The sequence below is a fragment of the Polypterus senegalus genome, chromosome 4 (assembly GCF_016835505.1).
Source record: "Polypterus senegalus isolate Bchr_013 chromosome 4, ASM1683550v1, whole genome shotgun sequence".
In the NCBI taxonomy this organism is placed as follows: domain Eukaryota; kingdom Metazoa; phylum Chordata; class Cladistia; order Polypteriformes; family Polypteridae; genus Polypterus; species Polypterus senegalus.
The window spans coordinates 157232596-157254306 of record NC_053157.1 but is presented as its reverse complement, the minus strand read 5'-3'; the positions used below and the strand labels follow the sequence as shown (position 1 = coordinate 157254306).

Genomic DNA, 21711 nt, shown 5'->3' with positions numbered 1-21711 from the left:
CTCTTCCCTACAGTGCTACCATAGTATCTCGAATGTGTTTAGGTGTGGACTTCATCTTGGCCATTTTAAAAGTCAAAATTGTTTTTTTCTTTAACTGTTTTGATGCAGACTTGATTGTGTTCTTTGGAGAATTCACTGACCCATTTGTTGCTCCCAAGTTTAGCCCACAGACAGATGGCCTGAAATTCTCCTGAAGCATCTTCCAATGCAGAAAAGAATTCATAATTCTTTCAGTGAAAGCAAGTTGTCTAGTTCAGTGATTCAAAATAGGTAACCCACAGGCTAGATCCAACCTGTGTGTAAAATGTAAATGACCTGTTAAGGTTATTTCATGTCATTGCAGTTGCACAGAAAAATATGAATAATGTTTATTTAAAATCCCTCTTTTAACATTCAGTAACTGTTGCCGAGGTGGGCAAAGGATGTATAGCTAACAGAAAAACATTTAATGTGCTGCATAGCCAGTGAAATTATCTCACTCCAGGCATTAATGTTAAACAACTGACAGTTCAGAATCAAAATGAGATATTCAGTCTGTTTTTGCCTGATTTGATGAGTTAAAAGCTACATTCTCCAACACTTCATCATATAGCCCCTGCCAAAAATTATGGAATCACTAACTACTCTTGGAGGATGTTCATTCGTCTGTTTTACTTTAATCCAAAAAAACAAATCACAGATATGACACAAAACTGTTTTGTTTAATAGCTGAACATTCTGGCATTGTAAAACATACCCAATTAGATGAAATTGTTGTAATTAATGGCATATTTTTTATTCAGATTAAGTAAAGGTCCAAGTATGGAAACCAGCACAAGTGTGGTGTCAGAAATTTGTATATTTTTCAGGAAACTGGCTGATTACTTCCATAGATATTTTGACAAAGACACATGCTCTGTTAAACACAGGAGATTTTGTCTGCAATCAACATGACCAAATGTATGTTAGAGATGGCGGAAATCCATCTTTTAAGTGTAAGAGCCACAGATAGCGATTTTTGTTGAAAATGTTCATATCAACCTTCTTGTTCAAATTTGGCATTTCCCACAGTAAATGCAATCAAGAGTACTAGCATAACTGTCTTATCTCACCATACCTGCAATGTTGCTCTGTCCTCTGAGTTTCACATTTATCAATTGGCTTATGGATTGTAAAGGCCACTTCTTTCACTAGACTGTTATATAGGTAGGGATAGTCAGGTGATAGACAGGCCATCGGAGCTACCAGAACAGTTCCTGGTGAGCAGTGCTGTTGGTTCACAAACGGTGAGACAGAGCTAATGAGGGAGAGGCCTACTCTGAATTCTTAATGTGTCTCACCAGTCACATAATTTGGTTACCCACTGAACCGTCTTTCTGCCCTAACCTATCGGTCTAAGCAGAAAAGCAAAAAATAGAGAAGTGAGGGACACAGGTAAGAGGAGAGACAAGAAATATCTCAGATACCAGAAAGGAGAGCTAAAAAAAATCACTAAAATAAGAAGCAGGAAAGTGTAAAAGAAAAAAAAAACAGTGATTTATTTGAACTACCTCAATGGTGAAAGGAAATTTGAAAATTTAGGAATATGGTGTAAACATCCAATGTTAAACTAGATGGTGTCATAGTTAACAGATTTCTCTTTGAAGTAATTTCCTCTAGTTGAATGTAATAAACAGTTTAAACTGTTCAATGTGTTATTTTAAAGGAACATCAAATTTTCAAACATGCGGAAGAAAGTTACCATTAGTTAATGAGTAGTGAACAGAAAACCTAAATTTGACCATGCATTAGACTCACACACTTTCTACATTTTTATAAAGGTTTAGCCTAGTGCAGTATGTGCAGCATAGTACAGCACAGGATAGTTAGTCAAAGGCAGGAGAGGAAAGCAGTTGTGGGAGCATCAGAGCATCAGGAGTCATTGCAACCTCTGCATAAGAAAACTACAAGCCAGGGAGAATCATGGGGACAGGGCAACATCTGTGAAGTGTTTGCTTTTATTGCACTCAGTATAATGCATCTGTGGTTATCAAGTTCAGTCCTCGCCATCCTCATGGCTGCAGATTTTCATTTCAGTCAATTTTATAGTCATTTTTTCCTATAATTGATCTTACTGTTAGATTCGTTCAGAAGAGTACATTAGTGTAATTTGGTTTTTCAAGTATGCCAGATCTTTCGAACTGTAAAGGACAGTGGGAAACACCCTTGCAGGCAGATAAAAACAACCTTATTTTTGTATTCTGGCCCTGTGTTTTTGTTTTACCAAGGTTACTCAAAAATTCCACCTGATGGGGATCTTTGTGATTCTTGTTTTTTTTTTTTTCTGTTAAACCATTTTCTTTTTGTACCCTGATTTTGTGAAACTGCCAGTTAAACTGGCTATGGCCTTCACTTTAGTATAGTAAGAATAATAATAATGTATTTTATTTATATAGCACCTTTCACACACCCAAGGTGCTTAGTATAAAATGATGACACCTGAAAAAACATTTAAAAAGTAATTAAAACAAAGGTGTGGCTCACCGCACCTTTCTGCTTATTTTAAGTGTGCCAGCTGCTTAATAACTTGAGTATGTCTACTCTAGTGTTTTGTATACCAGTGTGTAGTTCGGTTGTTTTTGTAAAATGTACCATTAGTTTTTCTCCAGAAACAATGGGGCTAATGTTTGCAAGACATTTAATTTTAACTAATATTTCCATAAAAGAAAGTTCCTTAATTCCTGAGCATCATTATATATTTAAAAGCCAAATACCATTGAGTCACTCATCACAAAATCTCCAGAACCATGAGGACTTGGGACTTGAAATTTGGAGTGTCAGTTACCCTTGGCCCATAGGTGCTCGCTAAGAAATGGTTTTAAAAATTTTGTGGTCCAAGCGCGAAATTTCTTAGTTTTTTAGACCCGTTTGTATGTCTGTCCGCTTTTCACGAGAGAAGTACTTAACGGATTTAGATCGGGTTTTATTTCCTATAATTTGCTTGAACATTCCGTTGATTTTCCAACTTTTTCATCGCATTAAGTATCATAGCTCGCGTGCGGTACCGATTTATTAGCGCGAATCCAAGAGAGATTCATCGGGTTGCTGGAAGGGGGGGCGGGGCCCTCCTCACTCAGGCAGCTGCCTCGGGGCGTAACTTTAACTCCGCTTAGTTAGCAAATGAGAGAACTACTTAATGGATTTAGATCTTATTTTTTCTATAATTTGCTTGAACGTTCCGGTTGATTTTGCAACTTCTCACATTGCGCTAAGAATCATAGTTCGCATGCAGGAGTGTTATATTCGCGCTAATCTGAGACAGAGGCTGCGGGCCGAGGGGAGGGGGAAGAGTGACGACGAGAGTAGAAAGCTGGGCCAGGCCCTCCACACTGTCCTGTTTCACTAATATGTGGGCAAAACCGCTGGGGATGGCTAGTTTTGATATATTTTGAAAAACCGGAGTTAGCTGAGGCAAGAGAGATGTACCAGTGCTCCCCATAACAAAACTTCCAAACACCCCCATTCACATGTCCCAACTGTGTTCTTTAAGAGCCCAGTCCCCCTTCATCCGGTTCTGTGCCCTGACATTAATGGATGAATGCATGGGATCCAAGCCCATTTCTGTTCAATACAAAAACTCCAAGGGGATGCATATCTTACATATATGTGTTGGATTAATGGTATTATTAGAGATCAGGGCAAAGCCCCTAATTAGTGCTAAAGTTAACAATGCCACAATCTACTGGAAAATGATGAGGAATTGTTTGTAATTTCACTGCAGTTTTTACACCTTGCTGTTTGTGAGATTTTGACAGAGTTAACACTTCTGGGAAGAATAAGCACAACTCTCTGTTTGAACTGTCAGTGTTAAAATGAATCTATCAAGATTTTGAAGCGTCTTTGCAACCTTTTCATTAACAACCTTTTTTGTTAGATTTTTAGATATTTCATTTAGTTACTAATATGATATGGTAAGGAATAAAATGAGTCACCTTTACACTGGACGTAGCTAGCCCCAAAATAAGTCCCAACTTAAATTTTCCCCTTAATTTCATCAAGTCAAATGGAGGGGAAATAACTTTGAAACTTGATAAATAATTGTGTACCTTGCACAAAAGACAAAGGAAATAAAAAAGATTTGACCAAATTCACTGTAAAATAAGTAAATAAAAAAATATGCAGTAATGGAAGATTCATAGAACAAATATTTTTTATTCATACTGTATGTGTTTAAGTATGTGACAAAAGTAATCGTCATTGTTATGTCCTATTCCAAATATTCATAAAAATGACATATATCTGCTCCTATTTTATATTCTGGAGAAGATTTTAGCCTTTCTCCAGGTTTATTTTCCTCTTTCTGTTTTTGATCCAGTTGAGGTTGTTCAAAAGCCATAACTTTGTGAAAACTGTGTGGTACAGAAGACATTTTACACCTGAGTAATGATTTAAAGCATTATATTCATGTGTTGCACTTATGCTATTAATGCCCTGTGTTTCCTACAAATAATTTAAGTTAATCTTATAATATATTATCATTCTCCCAAGGCTTAAACGTTTGCCTTTTAGTCATTCCTTGTTTAAACATTATGCAGTACACATTCTGCGTCGATTAGGGTTTTGGTCTGTGGTCATTTAAGAGCATATTTCAGTTCGAGGTTTGTCCCTATAATTTTAAAACCATTGTGTGCAGTAGGTAATATGAAGATGTAACAAATTACAATAATGAGATATATATATATATATATATATATAAATGTTTTTGTGAATACAAATGCACACTCTTTAATCGGTAGGTTTATTTTAAAGTGTAGTATCGCAGTATATATCTACCTTAATAAAAGGACAAGTGTCTATGTATCTGTGTGTCTGTCCAGTTGCTCTGTCTCCGTCATTTCAACAGATGGCACATCATAAACATCAGTTGTAATAAAATGCATTGCATTTTTCATTCCAACAGATGGTGCATCACAAACATTTGTAGTAATGCATTTTATTGTTACAAATATTTGTGATGAGACATATTTTAGAATAAAAAAAATCAATGCATTTTATTACTATATGCATTGCAAAATATTTTCCAGTAGATGGTGCACTGTAAAATGTAACACTCAAAGAAAGACGATGTTAGGGCTAGAATGTCACAGGAAGAAAGGTAACAAAACGAACAAAGAAAGATGGATGTGAGTGCTAGCATATCGATTGAACAGATGTTTGTAAATGTATGACATGGATTGAAACAGACAGAGCATTTTAATAAATGTCCATTTCACTATGCTTATAATATCAATCAGATTATTATTTATCCATACTTAATGCACTACCCGTCAAAAGTTTGGACACCCAGAAATGTTCATGTTGTTGATAGAAACTTGCAATCATTTTATCAAGATACCATTAAATCGATTTAAAAATATAGCCAAGACATTACTTGTGTGTATGTCTATTACTGTTTAAAATAGCTGCCTTTTTCATTTATTTATTCACATATGCCCCATTTTTAGCAGCCATTCCTTCAGTGTTCTAATGGTAAACTCCCTTAGCTCATCCTTAATTAGTTATTTTAAATGCTGAAGTAGGTTATTTTAAATGCTAAATATTATCTGTCTGTCTTTCTATCTGTCTTTCTTTTTGGTTTTTAGAAAAACCTTAATGCATTAGTACCTTCGTTTTCACTAATTTTTCTCTCCTGATTAGGTTTGGTTTGCTCTCTTCTCTCTAAATGGTTAATAAATACCAAACATATCAACTTGTGCCAAAGTGTATCCAAACTTTTGATTGGTATTATATATGAGAAAAGAGTGATCAGTTTCGCTCTCAATACATTTAATCCCGAAGTGGGCAAGGGATTCATAAGATGCCAAAAAATCACCTGGAAGAATAAGCCTAGAAATCTAAATGGTTATAACGCGGAGTGTGGCCATGGGAGCTTTGCGTCTAACTTTAACTACATTGTAATTAGTCTAAAGCTACAAAGTAACCCCGATTACTTGACTGCCTGAAAATCTCATTTGCCATAGTACCTAGTACTTTAGATTATTAAGATAGTGATCATGCACACTTTGAAAGACACTGTACAACATTTTGATAGATAAGATAGTTGAATGTCAATCTTGTTAAAGCAACCTAAATGTTCTGTGTCTCACTTTTGTATAGCCTAATGTGTTTTAGCTCATGTCATGGCATCAGGGTGGAGTTTTTCCCTGCTTACATGGCTTTTTCTTTTGTAACAGGTTGAAATTATAAGGAAGAAGAAAAGTATAAAATTCTCAAGCACAAGCAACTTTACAGATTTCTATTCATTTCTGGATTTTGTTACATATTAAGTGAACAAAGTAGGCTTATTCATATTGAAAATGTAATAGATGATTTTTCTGCAATTATTATGTAAAATATACTGTATAAGGTATTAAAAAGCGTATATTACAGCACTAACTAATGACTTAGCATTGCTATCGTTTTAAATTAGAAAGACATCTGTTTTTCTTTGCGTTTTATATTAATCATATTGTTTTCAATTGGCATCACTTTTAATGTGTGAGGTTTTCATTCTTGTTTTAATGAGAGACATGAAATAATCGGTTTTTATTTTGTAGGACCTTTAAATGTGAAGCAACAACCCTACTTCCAAAGAAGTGGAAATACTGCTGAGATGATGTGGTCTCTTTCTCCACTTAAAAAGCAATCTTCAGAGTGATCATTTGGATGCAGGTTTAGAAATGAGTAATTTAGTCTTTATTTTTTGATAATTATTTAGTCAGAAATTGTTTTTTGTGTTAGCTGGAAATACACTGCCCCATAATTTTTATGTTGTTGATTAGGGCGGCGCACACAGTGGTGCAGTAGTTAGCAGCGCTGCCTCACAGATCCAGCATGCTGGGTTCACATCCTGTACCCGGTTGTTGTCTGTGTGTACCTTACTTGCCTTCCTTTTGCTTGTGCGGGTTTTCTCTGGGTAGTCCAGTTATCCTCCAGCATCCCAAAGACATAGTTGTATGTATGATATTAACTGGTGTTGACAGATAGCCCCCTTTGTGGAGTATATACATGAATAGGCCATCCTGAGGAATAACAGGTAACTTCTGGCCCATACTCCCATGATTTGGATTAAGCAACTTTGAGAAAGTTTGGTTACTTAAGTCAGAGATTCATTATGTAAAGATCAATGCCTTTTGCACATCTTTGTGAATTTAGGGACATTTCATTAATTAATTTTAGTAAGCAATTACAACTTTCCATCCTTTTGTTTTTGAACTCACAAAATCTAGAGTCATTTTCACCATCTTTCCCCCACCACCTAATGATTTGTAAAAGTCAAAAATTTTTGCATGCCTGCTATCTTATAAACATTGCAGTAAATAAACAATTTCCACTTTTCAGGAAGGTTGTTTTATTAATATTGTCACAGCAAAAATTCTCCTCTGACTTACTGGAAAAACCGTGTCTCCTGTTAGGGCCAAAGAACATTTTCATGGAATATCTTTTACTGAATTGGTTGGTCTGTACTGATCATTCCCATTTATGTGACAATATTAACGTTATATTGCTTACAGGGAACAGTTCATGGACAGAGCACAAAAAACACCTTTCCTCCACTACAGAATTGAGCTGTTCATGAATTACCTCTAAAACGGGAATTACAAATTGAACGTGTGTACAGTACAGTGCCTGTAAAATGTATTCACCTACTTTGAAGTTTTCACATTTTAATGTTATATAACTGGCTTTTTTAACACTGATCAACAGAAAAAGACTCTAATGACAAAGTGAAAACAGATCTGTGCAAAGTAGTCTAGATTAATCACAAATATATAACCCAAAATACTTGATCACGCAAGTATTCACTCCTTTTAATATGACACCCCCTAAATCGTCACTTGTGCAGCCATTTGGTTTTAGAAGTCACATGGATGAATTTGCTTGTAGTCAACATGCACTGATTGTATCTAGAATAGTCCAGCCTATGGCAAGTCAGCATGGCGGCCTAACCTACACGATGAAGACAAAAGCAACTCGGTGACTGAAAAGCACAAGTCAGGGGATGGACACAAGTCACTGAATAACCTTTGGAGTCCCGTTAAAGCAGTCATTAACAAATGGAAGAAGTATGGCACAGCTGTAAGATGACGATCTGGACAAGGCCAATGGGCGAGAAGGCCGACCTGAGGGGCACCTTGATGAGCAACAATAATCTGCCCAGTGCAGAGCGTCCTCAAAAGCTGAGCGATTGTGTAAGAAAACAACTGTAGACACTGAGAGACCTTGAGTAACTCTAAAGGAGTTACAAGCTACACTGGAGAGATTTCACCAGTGACAGATTTTTACGGTGGAAAACAGAAAACCACCATTAAAAAGAAAAAAAAAATAACATCTCGAGGAGTTTGTCACAAGGAACACGTGTGATATTCTCAAAGCATGCAAAACACTTGTATGTTTTGCTGACATAATACTAATACTTAGATTTCACCTGGATGATGGACATCTAGATTATGTGCTACAAGCAATGTGAGAATTTTTTTCTTTTTTTCCAAAGGGCGTTTTTCACATCGTTTGCCATTGGACAGATGGGTCACCATCACAGTTCACGATATCATAAACTGTTTTTTGTCATTATGTATGAAAACACAAGATTGAAAATGTTTTTTCAGCCATCACTACAAACTATATGAGGTATGTAGCATATAAAAAAAAGATATATCATTTTTGAGTGAAGTATTCCTTTAAAAATAACAGTGTCCTGGAATGTCAGAGCCACCGTGCAGATTTCAATCCACTTGAGAATTTCTGTTCATTCACAGTCTCTCCATTCTTCCAGACCGAGCCTAAGCAGTTTTGCAAAGAAGTATGGGGAAAAACTGCGGTGTCCGAATGTGCCAAGGTGATGGAGTCCTGTGGACGCAGACTCCAGGCTGTCATGGCGGCCAAAAGTGCATCTACTAAATATTGTCTTGAGGAGGGTGAATACATAAGTGATCAGTTGTTGTTTTATATTTGGAATCAATTTAAACTACGTTGCAGAAATCTGTTTTCACTTTAATATTAAAGAGTCTCTGTACTGTACTTTAATTCAGTATTGTACAATAATTAAATCTAATATCCTTCAATAGGTAATCTATAGTATCATAAAGGCTACAATTTTGTTTTTATTATGATTATTTATTTTGATTTCTTAATTATTAAACACATAAGCTACATGCTGAATGCTCTACATGCTTTTGTAGTTAATGCATGCACTTTGAAGTTTGTTTCATAGATGTAGAACATTCAAATGAGCTTCGCTGAGAATGAAAGAATATTAGCAAAAGCTTAAGATCGTTATATTGATAGTGTGAACCACCAGGGGGTGTTGCAGCACCCTAACCTCAGACACAACCTCACAAAAACAAGTCCTGTTTAAATAAAAGCAGTTTATTTTTACAGATACCTTCCACAAAGGTTCCAAGCACAATAAACACAACTCTCTTCACTTTTCTTCTTCCTTTACTCCTCCTCAGTGCCTCCCAGATGAGCTTTCTCCACTTCCACTTGACTCTGACTCCCTGGTTGAGGTTGAGCGACATCTTTTATCTTAGATACAGAAGTACTTCCAGTGCTTGGGAATAGCCCAAAGGAAGTCCCACCATATAGGGATTGTTAACCCCTTCAGCTCCCCCTGGTAGCCCCCACACAGAACACCATAGAGCTGTACTAAGGCATTATAGGTTCCAGCATGCCCTGCAGGAGTCCGTGTGGGAACTTTTAAATTAGGGATTTTGCCAGCTAACGTTGTGGGGGAGGAAATGTGCCAAATCGAATGTCCTCACCAGTCCTTCTATTATATAGGCCTTCCAGCTGGGTATTGTTCCTGGATCTAACCCAGCCGGTATGCTAATGTAATCCTTCTGGCATCAATATCCTGTGCCTGTCTTCTGGGCAAGATATGGTTCTCTTTGCCCCATTTTAAGGAATCACCCTCCTTCCCAGCTAGGACATCTGCCCACGTGTATCGTCCATCACAATAGGAAGAGGATGAGAGCTCTAGCAGGATCAAGGGAAAATATTACTGATATCGCACACACACAGTGCTGTTCTCCCGACATTTGCACAGTCCAAGGTCCTTTGGCCGTTTGCTCACCTTTATTTTTTTAGATCATATTTGCAAAATGATGTTTTGTCAGAATTTTGCAGCCCTAGTTAAGTATTAAATTGTGTTGCATTGTCATTTTGTACCTGCAGTTGTGCTTGAAAGTTTGTGAACCCTTTAGAATTTTTTATATTTCTGCATAAATATGACATAAAACATCATCAGATTTTCACTCAAGTCCTAAAAGTAGATAAAGAGAAACCAGTTAAACAAATGAGACAAAAATATTATACTTGGTCATTTATTTATTAAGGAAAATGGTCAAATATTACATATTTGTGAGTGGCAAAAGTATGTGAACCTTTGCTTTCAGTATCTGGTGTGACCCCCATTTGCAGCAATAACTGCAACTAAATGTTTCCAGTAACTTATGATCATTTCTGTGCACCGGCTTGGAGGAATTTTATCCCATTCCTCCGTACAGAACAGCTTCAACTCTTGGATGTTGGTGGGTTTCCTCACATTAACTGCTCGCTTCAGGTCCTTCCACAACATTTTACTTGGATTAAGGTCCAACCATTCTTTGGTAGAACGACTTGTGTGCTTAGGGTCGTTGTCTTGCTGCATGACGCACCTTCCGTTGAAATTCAGTTCATGAACAGATGTTCTGACATTTTCCTTTAGAATTCTCTGATATTATTCAGAATTCATTGTTCCATCAATGAAGGCAAGCCGTCCTGGCCCAGATGCAGTAAAACAGGCCCAAACCATGATACAACCACCACCATGTTTCAAAGATGGGATAAGGTTCTTATGCTGGAATGCAGTGTTTCCCTGTCTCCAAACATAACGCTTTTCATTTAAACCAAAAAATCCTATTTTGGTCTCATCCGTCCACAAAATATTCTTCCAATAGCCTTCTGGTTTGTCCACATGATCTTTAGCAAACTGCAGACGAGTAGCAATGTTTTTTTGGAGAGCAGTGGCTTTCTCCTTGCAACCCTGCCATGCACACCATTGTTGTTCAGTGTTCTCCTGATGGTGGACTCATGAACATGAACATTAGCCAATGTGAGAGAGGCCTTCAGTTGCTTAGAAGTTACCCTGGGGTCCTTTGAGACCTCGCAGACTATTACATGCCTTGGTCTTGGAGTGATCTTTGTTGGTCGACCATTCCTGGGGAGGGTAACAATGGTCTTGAATTTCCTCCATTTGTACACAATCTGTCTGACTGTGGATTGGTGGACTCCAAACTCTTTAGAGATGGTTTTGTAACCTTTTCCAGCCTGATGAGCATCAACAACTCTTTTTTTCTGAGGTCCTCAGAAATCTCCTTTCTAAGTGCCATGATACACTTCCACAAACATGTGTTGTGAAGAGCAGACTTTGATAGATCCCTGTTCTTTAAATAACACAGGGTGCCCCCTCACACCTGATTGTCATCCCATTGATTGAAAACACCTGACTCGAATTTCACCTTCAAACTAACTGTTAATCCTAGAGGTTCACACACTTTTGCCACTCACAAATGTGTAATATTCAATCATTTTCTTCAATAAATAAATAACCAAGTATAATATTTTGTCTCATTTGTTTAACTCTTTTGAGGACTGAATATTTTTTCCAAAACATGCAGTTTTCTGTAAAGCACCCAAAGCAAAGGTCTCAGATATAGTCAACCTGAAATATCAGTTGCTGGGTGCTGTGGCCACCAGTTCACAGTTTCTTGTGGCACAAGACACTCACAGGTGGCATGAAGGCTGGAAGGAATGCATGGCAGGCTGGCTGCCAGGCTGTCTTCACATGATGGGGGGGGCGGGGACAGCAGAAGCAGTCACGGTCACAGCGCAACGCAATCTGGTTTGTAAACTTGTGTCTTTGAGTGCCGGTCTTCATCTACACAAACTTGTTCAGCACCACAATTAGCTGGAGATCAATCAGCTGGTGCTGGTACCTCACTTTTGTTTTTAATCTCGATCTCAAGACCACTTTCATCAGAATCCGAGTCCGACAGGTCAGAGTTCAATTCAGCGATGATATACAAAACGTCGTCCACGGAGTAGTTTGCTTTGTGCATTCACTTCAATCTCTAACCAGCTGTCAATGCCATTTTTGTCATTGTTTGCTCTTCACTACTGCAGGGGAATCTTGGCCAAACCAACAAAGCTAACATTCCTTCTAGCAAAGAGAGTCGAACTCAAATGTAATGGCGGATTTTGTCACTGTTTGCAGTTGTTCACTGATCTCAACCCCTCCTGCTGACAAAAGTCAACATCCGCCCTAAAAGAGTTAACTGGTTTCTCTTTATCTACTTTTAGGACTTGAGTGAAAATCTGATGATGCTTTAGGTCATATTTATGCAGAAATAATAGAAAATTCTAAAGGGTTCACAAACTATCAAGCACAACTGTACATCATTTGTAAAGAAGAAGGTTTGTTTATGTTAATGTTGCTTTCTGATTTTAAATGTTTATGGAATGAAGGCGCTTATTAAGTACAGAAGTCTTTTTGGAAGTCAAATGTAAATTACATTCAACACAACAAAACCTACAAAAGGGCTGACTGAATACACCATGATTTTTGAATTATTTTCAGATGATTACATATCTTCAAAGAAAGCCATTACACAAATTGATCAATCAAAACAGAAAAGTAGCAACAAGTTACAAGTATACAGCACATACCAATGGCCTAGAAAAGGTTTTAACAGCAGAGAAGGCAATGGAGGGAGGAAAAAGGGTGGCAAAAGATAGACGGCACCTCAGTACAAACGTTGATGTAAATGAAATTCCAGTGAGAGCCCACAGTTCATGAATGAAGTGAAAACCTAAGAAGTCTCGCCACCAAGGCAAGGGTCCAAGATAGTAGGTCTAGTAACATAATAGCAGGAACTATAATGGTAAAGTAGACACAGAAGGAAACAAAGAAATAAAAAGTAACTGCATGGACTGGACATCCTTTCGAATTTTTTTCCCCATAGTTTGTGATGTTGGACCCCAGTTGAAACAAATCTGGTACAGTAACTGCAGTTTGGGTGTGTCTTGAGTGGCTTCTGTGAAAACGTGTATCTGAATAACTGCATCCTCGGTTAACTCAAAACCTTCACCAAATTGTTTTATGTAGCATTCTCTGTAGGCATTATAGTACAGTGGACTTTGCCACAGCAAACTGTTTCTAAAAAACAAACATTATTATAAAGATAAAGACATTCAAGGTCCAGATACTATATGTGGATGAAGGTATTTTGTTTTTGCCATTTAGATAGATAGATTTCGAGATTGTGGTGTGCTTTATTAATTATCCTTAATTATCCTGCTCTCTAAGAAAAGCTTTGAGTTGCTGTTTGATGAGAGAGATGTTGATGCAGGTGTCTTTATGCTGCCACAATCTGTTTCTGGTAACTTTTGGGGTTTGGCTAATATATTCAAGTGCATGAAAATACAAAACATGAGGCAGCCAAATTAAACTTCTAACCGGGGAGCTTGTGTGGTAGCAGGCCGAAAAGTACGACTGCGAAACAGGACTTTATTATTCACTGCAATTTCTAAAATACTAGCCAACCTGCGGCGTACCATACGCCGCATAATCAGGCTGGTTTTTTAATAATTTTTAAGCACAGGGGGAAAATTAACATTTGAAAAATCGGTAATGTAATAAATCAGCAAGAAAAGCAACATTGTAACAATGCACGGAACGAACCAACACACAATCGTCCATGACTGAAAACTGGCAGACCGCCATTGCTCATGTGCCCACCTCCAACTCGTCACGTGAGTCGTTGTCATCTTTGCACAGTCCAGATGCACCTGTGACTCACGTAGACTTTCCGTGTTCCTGCAGAAGCATCTAAGAAGACACATGTTTGTCGCGGATGCGAATTGCTGCATGTAGCGTGCAAGACAGTTTGCTATGGTGCACGCAGTTGTGCGTCGTAACCGAAAACTCGGTTTTTAAAGACTGCTTACTTCATTGTATTTTAACCTCAGTTGTAAAGGATTGTTTTAAGGATCCCATGGGATACCCCTCGCAAACCGTTTTACACGCTGCATATGGCGATTCACCTCCAGCGTGGCTCCTTCCTGCGTGCGCCATAGATGTCTTACTTGTCAGCAGCTTAGTGAATCCACTCCCCTTCCGGCGTGCTTTCCATGGGTGTCTTGCCTTAGTGAATTATATATATAGATTTTCCAGAGAAATTGTACATCATGTGAAAATTTGTATGTAACTATGCCAGAAAAGATAACTTGCACTGTATACATTGGATTGGAGCAATCTGTGGACAGGGTGCCAGTCCAGCACAATATGAACACACACTTATATATATATTGTAAAAGACTGAAAACTAGGCAGCAAAAAGGTTTTGGGTTTTCCGGCCCCGTATATTGTCGACAATCCACAATTCGAAAAAGTAATTCAGGTCAAACAGTGAAATATATATATATCTCAGAAAACAGATGTCTTTTCATAATCCAGAGGAGCAAACCTAAATGTTTTCCTTACAGTGAAATAAGTGGAACGTTTTCCGAAATAAAGGATGCTGTATAATGATGGCTGTTGGTCTTGCAACAAATGTGTCAGGAATAGGAGACCCTGGGTTCACACAAGCTAGGTCAGCCCACCATATAAACGGGTGGTGTATACTACAGGCTATGCCATTTATATCAGGGGTGTTGGGGCATTTCTGAACCCCAAAATATCAAAATAATAAAATAAAGGAGGTATATGTGATAGCAAAATAAGCACAAGGAATAGGTAAGCAAAGGAGTGAACCTGAGTGGAAAATAGAACAGAAATTACTCTGCCTCTCAGGAGGGCCATGATATTTAGGCTTTGAATGTCGTGTTATCAAGCGCTGGAGCGTCTTCACTTTCTTACTGCACAGGGCAGCTCTCTCCTCCTGTCTCTCTCTGTCAGCACTGAGCTCCGTACCTCCATGTAGTCACCTTACTCCACTCCTCTCCACTCCCGACTCCATATTTAAATGGCTAATGCTGATGTAGCCAGACTGGAATACCTATTAATATTGATGAATGGTAATTATTGACTGAATTTTTCAATATTTTACTGTAGGTATTAAAGGTGACACTTTGTGCATGCAGAAAAAAAATAGAAACTTGTGGATATGCAAAGTAAATGAGGCATAATAGTTTTGTAGAAGAGCTTGAGCACCTGCCATGCAGCCTTGTAAGCAACAGGGTAGGGAAGAAAGCTGGAAGTATTGAAAATCCATTAGTATATTGTTATATATTGTTTCACATTCATCCATATATACAGTATGTTATAGGTTCTTACTGTAATCATGCCACTTTTATTGTTGGTTACCAATTGTAGTTTTTCATGTATGTAGGTACATGAATTCGCAGGTAGTTCAACTGTGCAGTGTTTAAAGTTCTGCTGAAAAGTACTTTATTTTGTTTTAGAGCAGTAAAAATGTACAACTTTCTTGCAAAGATACAGTAACTCTTCTCTATCTGCAGGTCCACTTATCAGCCATTACAAAAGTGTAACCCATTTTGTGACTTGCGTAGTCTTAATTGTGCCCTCAATAATGAATTCTTGTTTGGTTTTGAGCAAATCCCTCAAGACGGGAGTTAGATTTTTTTCAATTTGAGATAATACAGAACGTTGCTTAGCCACTGAGTTACAAATGGTGTCGGGATTCTTCCAGTTGAGCCGGATACGTCTACATGCTGGTTGTGTGGTATAGGATTTGGCAATCGATTTCTCCCTAGGTACTTAAATGCCATTCTGGAGTATGCCATATATTGTTGTTGCAGAATAGGTGTGATTGTGACACCAAGGATATCAGAGAAGTACAAAATGATGTTTATTTAGTGCATTCCCAAAACATATGTCTTAGTGAAGCTGGAGCTAGATGGCAGCTCTTGCACTGGTTACATTTTGGACAGTTTTGAACAAGATGAATGACAGCAGTGAAAAACCTTTAGCTGAACTATGAAATGCTTGCCACATTTAGAACTGGAGTGTATTTTAGGCATGGCTGAGCTTCACTCCTCTTTCCTCCGTTCCAGATTCTTTGAAATATTTTTCATATATTGTTGAAATGCTGTCTGAGTCTTCCTCAGGAGAAAGTCGCGTGCCTCTGGGATTGATATGGGTATGAAATGTGGAATATTGTTTAATTTTCTTTGAACAAAAATTTCTAATTTGGATATAGAAAAAAGTGTAGCTGGAAAGATACATTTAGAGCATAAGTCATAAGATGCAAATATGGTGTCTTAATCCCTGGCATTTAAACACTTGGTAGGTCTGAGAAAGTGGAATAAGTTGGTTATCATATATAGGAGTAACAGATAAGAGCTTCTCGACCTTGAAATTATTCCTGTTTTGGTTCCATATTTTAATTAATTGGTGGACGACTGGTAAATTGGTGGTATTTAGCATTAAATGGGCAATCAGTTTAGAACGGTATTTGTTTTCCGTTACAACCAAGCTAGTATAAATTCAGGAATTTCTGCTAATTTCCAAAAATGTCATTGTGTATATATTTGCTGCCCGGTAATAAAATTGAAAGCTAGGCAGTGACACACCTCTTTCTGGTTTAGACTTTTGTAGAGACGTCTTTTGGATGTTTGGCTGTCGATTCCAGATGAATGCTGTTATGACTGATTCTGACTTCTTGAAGAGTGTATATGAAATGTAGACACTCTTGGTTATCTGTTAGGTTTGATTTGCAAGCAGCAAAGACGTAAGGCGCTTTAAAGAGTTGAGCTTGAAAGTGTTGAGTATTGAGGTGTAGTGAGAGTCATGGAAAACATTAAACCAGAACAGCAAAAAAAACAAAAACTAGAATCAGAACCACTAAAATACTTCAGCAGGAAGACAGTCTTTAGACCAAAGTTGAGACAATATTCCAGGTTGTATGCACTTTCATCTTTTATAGAAGGCAGAGGTGGGATGTAAACTTTCAGCACTGGAAATACAAGCCGCCATTTTAGCATCTTCACTAAAGGAAACCTCCCTCAGGCAATGACAGATGTGGCTGTCTAGCCTGTGACAAGGCTTTTCTCGTGCAGCAGCTCTTGACAGATGAACAGTTATAACTAAACAACCATTTCATAATGAAAGTGGAAAAAATGTTAGACTGTGACTTTACCTCCAAAGCGTAGAGAGTTGTCAATATCAATACACACATCAGTTCCCTACTTTAACATCCCATGAAATAGCTGATTCAGGAAGTTGGTATTTAATTACAGTTAAAAATTAATGAAATTAAAGCAGAGAATCATGACAAAGAACTTCATAGAGTAGGAGGTACAGTATATCTGTGCTGCTCGTTGTAGTCACAGTGTATAGGTGATTAGGTTGTCTCTTGGCTTCCTTGTTTGTGCACATTGATATGCTTTGGAGAATCTGTGGATAAGATGTTACGCTAAAGAGGTATTGCACTGGTACAAAAATTCAGACTCGACTAGACCATTGACTACATCCTTAAACTGGCAGTCCTGTAGGCCCATTTCCCTCTTAAATGCTAGCACTAAGTTTTCAGCTCAAGTGCTGCCTTCTGTTATTTCACAGGGCCCAATGCAGGTTGGTTTTTTTTTTTTGGTTTTTTTTTGTGTTTTTTAAAGGGTAGGTACTTTTTCCTTAATCTTCAAGGATTGTTTAATGATACATGTCTCCACAGTATTAAGAGCACTGACCATTTCTAGAGGGCCATGCTGAAGACGCTTGGTTTTTATTCACAAAAATATGTTTGCACTCCAACCGTGAAGGTTCAGTACACATAAATATAAATATGGAAGCTTTTCATTCAAGTTGGAGTACGAGGCAGGAATGCCCTTTCTCCGTCTCTTTTAAGTATTGCTACTAAATCCAGTTTACAGGACGTGTGATTTTATAGAAGAGCATAATAAAAAAAAAATCCCTGTAGACGTGCAATTTGTTACTCTCAAGTGCTAGACAAGAAAGTTAAAATTTTCAGTAACAATAGTATAATTTAAGGGGCAAACAAAGTTATCCTCTGTGAACAATAATAACGCTAAAGATTATTGTGTCATGGCCTTCCATTTATTCAGAGGAGAGCACTGCTTCCAGGATCTGTTCAAGCTAAATCTTGCCATACTCTTGAAGAGCATCACCCAGGACCTTGCCAAGTAGTGCAATATTCATATGTCATTGGTGAATGCACTGTGTGCAGCTAAAATATTTTTCTCTAAATGTTCCAATACTTTTTTCAGTGTATTACTGTTTATTTTATTTTTATATATAGTTCAGTTCCTTTTTTGGAGAATTGCATTGGATGAATGGCGTGTTTATGTCACAATTTGACTGTAGATTTGTATAAAGCAAAACATCCAACTGTTACAGTAACATGCACTTGACTGGCCAGTTGTGCATTTAGATTTATCAAACTTTTTAAAAATAGTAATGTAGAATGTTTCCAGGACATGATCCAACCTGTGAACGCTGCAAATTAGTTCCAGCCTCACTGGGTCACATGTTCTGGGCCTGCACCAAATTAACATTATTCTGGACAAAAATTTTTAAATTACCTCTCAGACAGCCTTGGACTCACAATCCCTCCTAACCCATTAACAGCTGTGTTTGGGGTTCTTCCAGAGGGGCTTAAAGTGGAGAAGGACAAACAAATTGTGATTGCATTCACTACACTGTTGGCACGCAGACTTATTCTGATAAACTGGAAGAATCCAAACTCTCCTCTTTTAAGTCAGTGGGAAACCGATGTGTTATATTATTTGAAGTTGGAAAAAAATCAAATACTCAGTTAGAGGATCCGTACAGACGTTTTTCAAAACATGGCAGGATCTAATCAGTAATATTTTAAAATAAGTTCAAGAAGCATAGGTAAATTTATTAATTTAGGTATGTTTAAAAGCTGTAAAATTTTTATGCCGTTTGGCTCGCTCTCTCTCTCAAGGGTGGGGATCGATCTGTTCTTAACTCTATTTTTCTTTTTGTAAAAACTTGATTGCTTTGTATGGAGTGTAATAAAATTAATAAAAAAAAAAAAATAGTAACTTGAAACCCAATATAGTAACAGGTTTGCATAAGACATTTTCACCTCTTACATGAAGATATAAGGACACAAATATTCCAGACAATTTACCCATCCATAATGTGGGGCTGATTAAGCCTTTCTACCACATTGTGTAACAGTTGACAGAAAAGCACATGCGGGCACAGAGGTCTGAAATGTATTTGTTTTTATTTTGTTAACTAGGAGTAACAGCAGTGGTTTTTCTCTCTGTCCATCTCCACTTTGAGCTGCATTGACAGCACCTTATTTGAGTGTGCCCCCGCCTACCCACACACACAGGGGTCACCTCATCTTTACCATGTAAGCACATGTTCAGTTGCACCTCTCGGACCACTTCACCTGACTGAATGTTTTTGAGTGCACCTCTCAAAAGTAACCAAGACAGAAATTCTCTCTTCCTATTAAAGTATGGTCTTGTTAAGATTCAACAAAACAACTAAAGTACTACAAGTAGTACAAACATTAGCAGTAAAGTGCATTTACATATGTGAGGATACCTAAAGGACGTAAAGCAGCCAAAGGTGAGACAAACATCCAAATGCAGAAGGCGTCCTTCGGCCCCTTTCTAAGTCTTCTACAGCAGTGCCATAGTAAAATGGGTGTCTGCTGTACCCTTAAAATGAATTATGCTAACTGCACTTGTCATTATGAAATCAGCAGGTTACAAAGTATGTCAATAAGTTAATCCATACCCTGATTCGTTAGGTTGTATAAAAATGTCCATTGATTTCCAGAAAGTCCTCCTCCTTGTGAGTAAAAGCCATTTGTGGCCCATCCTTCCCTACCAGTAATTGAGCTATTCAGGGTAGATAAGTGTACTTGATTTTAGTGTCCCTTCCTTTTTTCAGTATAAGCGTGGTTTTCCTTGTTCCGTTTTTATATTATGTAGACCTTAACAATGAAATCCCATACACTCCTCAGACAGGTGGTCTTTTGTTCATGGAGAGATGGCTACGCAGAGCTAGGAAGGTGAATTGACCAACTTATACCAATTTTTGTCAAGTTCTGGACCAACGGAGGTGTGGTGGTACAGAATGACAAACCTGAAGAGCCACACTTCAGACCAATGGGTGCACACACTTCCTTTTCAAGCCTGTCCTCCAATCTCCACTGTCTTCCTCTCTCATGTGCCTACACTCCTCCTGTCCCTTTTCCAGGCCCTGAGGTGCAGTGGCAGCTCTGCACTCCCACCACAACTTCCACATCTTGAGCCAGTGCTTAACATGATCTCCTGAAGACTTGGGGTTGGTTAGGTTAACACAGCTTTTCTTAACAGTAAAGTAAAACGGGCCTTCTGAAGCAGTGGCTCTTACTGTAACACCATAGAATATGTGCTTATTTGTTACAAAAGTGTTTCTTTAACTGTGTAATACAAACTTAAACCTTTCCTTACAATGGTATGTACAATAGTCTTCTAACAATGTTAGATATCACAAATGCACAACAACAAAAGAACATTTAAAACAAGTGTATCCCAATGTCCAGGCTAAATTGCCCACCATTGCCTAGTCATTCTGGCCCCCTAATCATCCCCTGCCTCTAGTTGGCTGGCGCTCTCTCTTACCACTTCACAACCTAATAGTTAATGTGTGGTGAGCGCACTGGTGTAAAAATGGCTTCCATCACATCATGCAGGTGGATGCTACACATCGGTGGTGGTTGAAGTGGCTCCCCCCCTCACTATGTAAAGTGCTTTGAGTAGTGAGAAAGTGCTATATAAATGTACAAAATTATTATTATTACTTTAAATCAGTTCATTTCACCTTTATTTTCATTTCCAGAGATTTAATCCCCATTATAGTGCCCTCTGGTTTTAGCCCAACCTTGAGACCAGCCCATTTATTAAGTCTCCACCTTCATTGTAATGTCACTTCATCCAGTCAGTCATGTGACACATCACAGAGCATTAGTAACTGGAAGTGCTAGTGTGGACCGAGAGGGGGGAGGGTTTACCATTAAAATCTAACAATGGTGGCTATAAACTGTTTTCTGTTTTATTATTTACTCTTTTTATATTAATGTATTCTTTTTTTTTCCTTTTCAGAAAAATCCAGCGTAACTGGATAATTCCTCAGTTTGAGATGGAGCACAAACAGCACGTGAAAACTTTAAATGTGCCTTAAAAGTCTTTTAACAAAAAGAGAGCAGGAGTAGCAGGATCTCCGCAACTGTACTTTTTAAAAAAAAAAAAAATGGGAAAGATGCATTATAAAAAATATTGCACTATTTTGTAAATCTGCTCACAAACATTTTTCCTGTTGCAGTTTTGGAAATGTTGTGCACCACTGAACTTTTTTTTTTTATTATTATTCTAGTAGTCTGATTTTGTCCGTACAGCGTAACTGTAGCCTTTTGAAGATTTCATTTTGAACACACAAACATACTGTATGGTGGCAGAAACAGCCGTAAAACGTGTGGGATTTGGGGAAGGATACAACTCACATTGAGCTCTTCATATTAGGACGTTGATTTAAAAGTTATTGCACTATCCAAATCTAAAAATGTTGTCTTGCATGGTCTCGTTGCACCCCGTAATTGGACGTTGGCCCCATGATGTGTACTTTACACACTTCACTTCATTAAGCTTTCTTTCAAGATGATCGCCTTCATGGTGACTTTTTGCTTTAGTTTACAACATTGCATCAGCTTCCTTAAGGGTGGAAAAAAT

The 21711-nt window shown here is 37.8% G+C and overlaps 1 protein-coding gene across 5 annotated transcripts in view; it reads left to right on the top strand.

Moving 5' to 3' along the window:
• Positions 1–21222, top strand: part of lcorl (ligand dependent nuclear receptor corepressor-like) — a 159994-nt gene extending 138772 nt beyond the window's left edge. For 3 of the 5 annotated variants that reach the window (XM_039751548.1, XM_039751551.1, XM_039751552.1), the window contains 2 exons: positions 6555–6681; positions 21088–21222. In XM_039751548.1, the coding sequence (XP_039607482.1) occupies positions 6555–6655 (101 nt within the window). In that variant the 3' untranslated portion in view covers positions 6656–6681; positions 21088–21222. The remainder of the gene's footprint in view (positions 1–6554; positions 6682–21087) is intronic. The other 2 variants (XM_039751549.1, XM_039751550.1) reach the window with 2 other exon arrangements.
• The last annotated feature ends 489 nt before the right edge of the window (positions 21223–21711 follow it).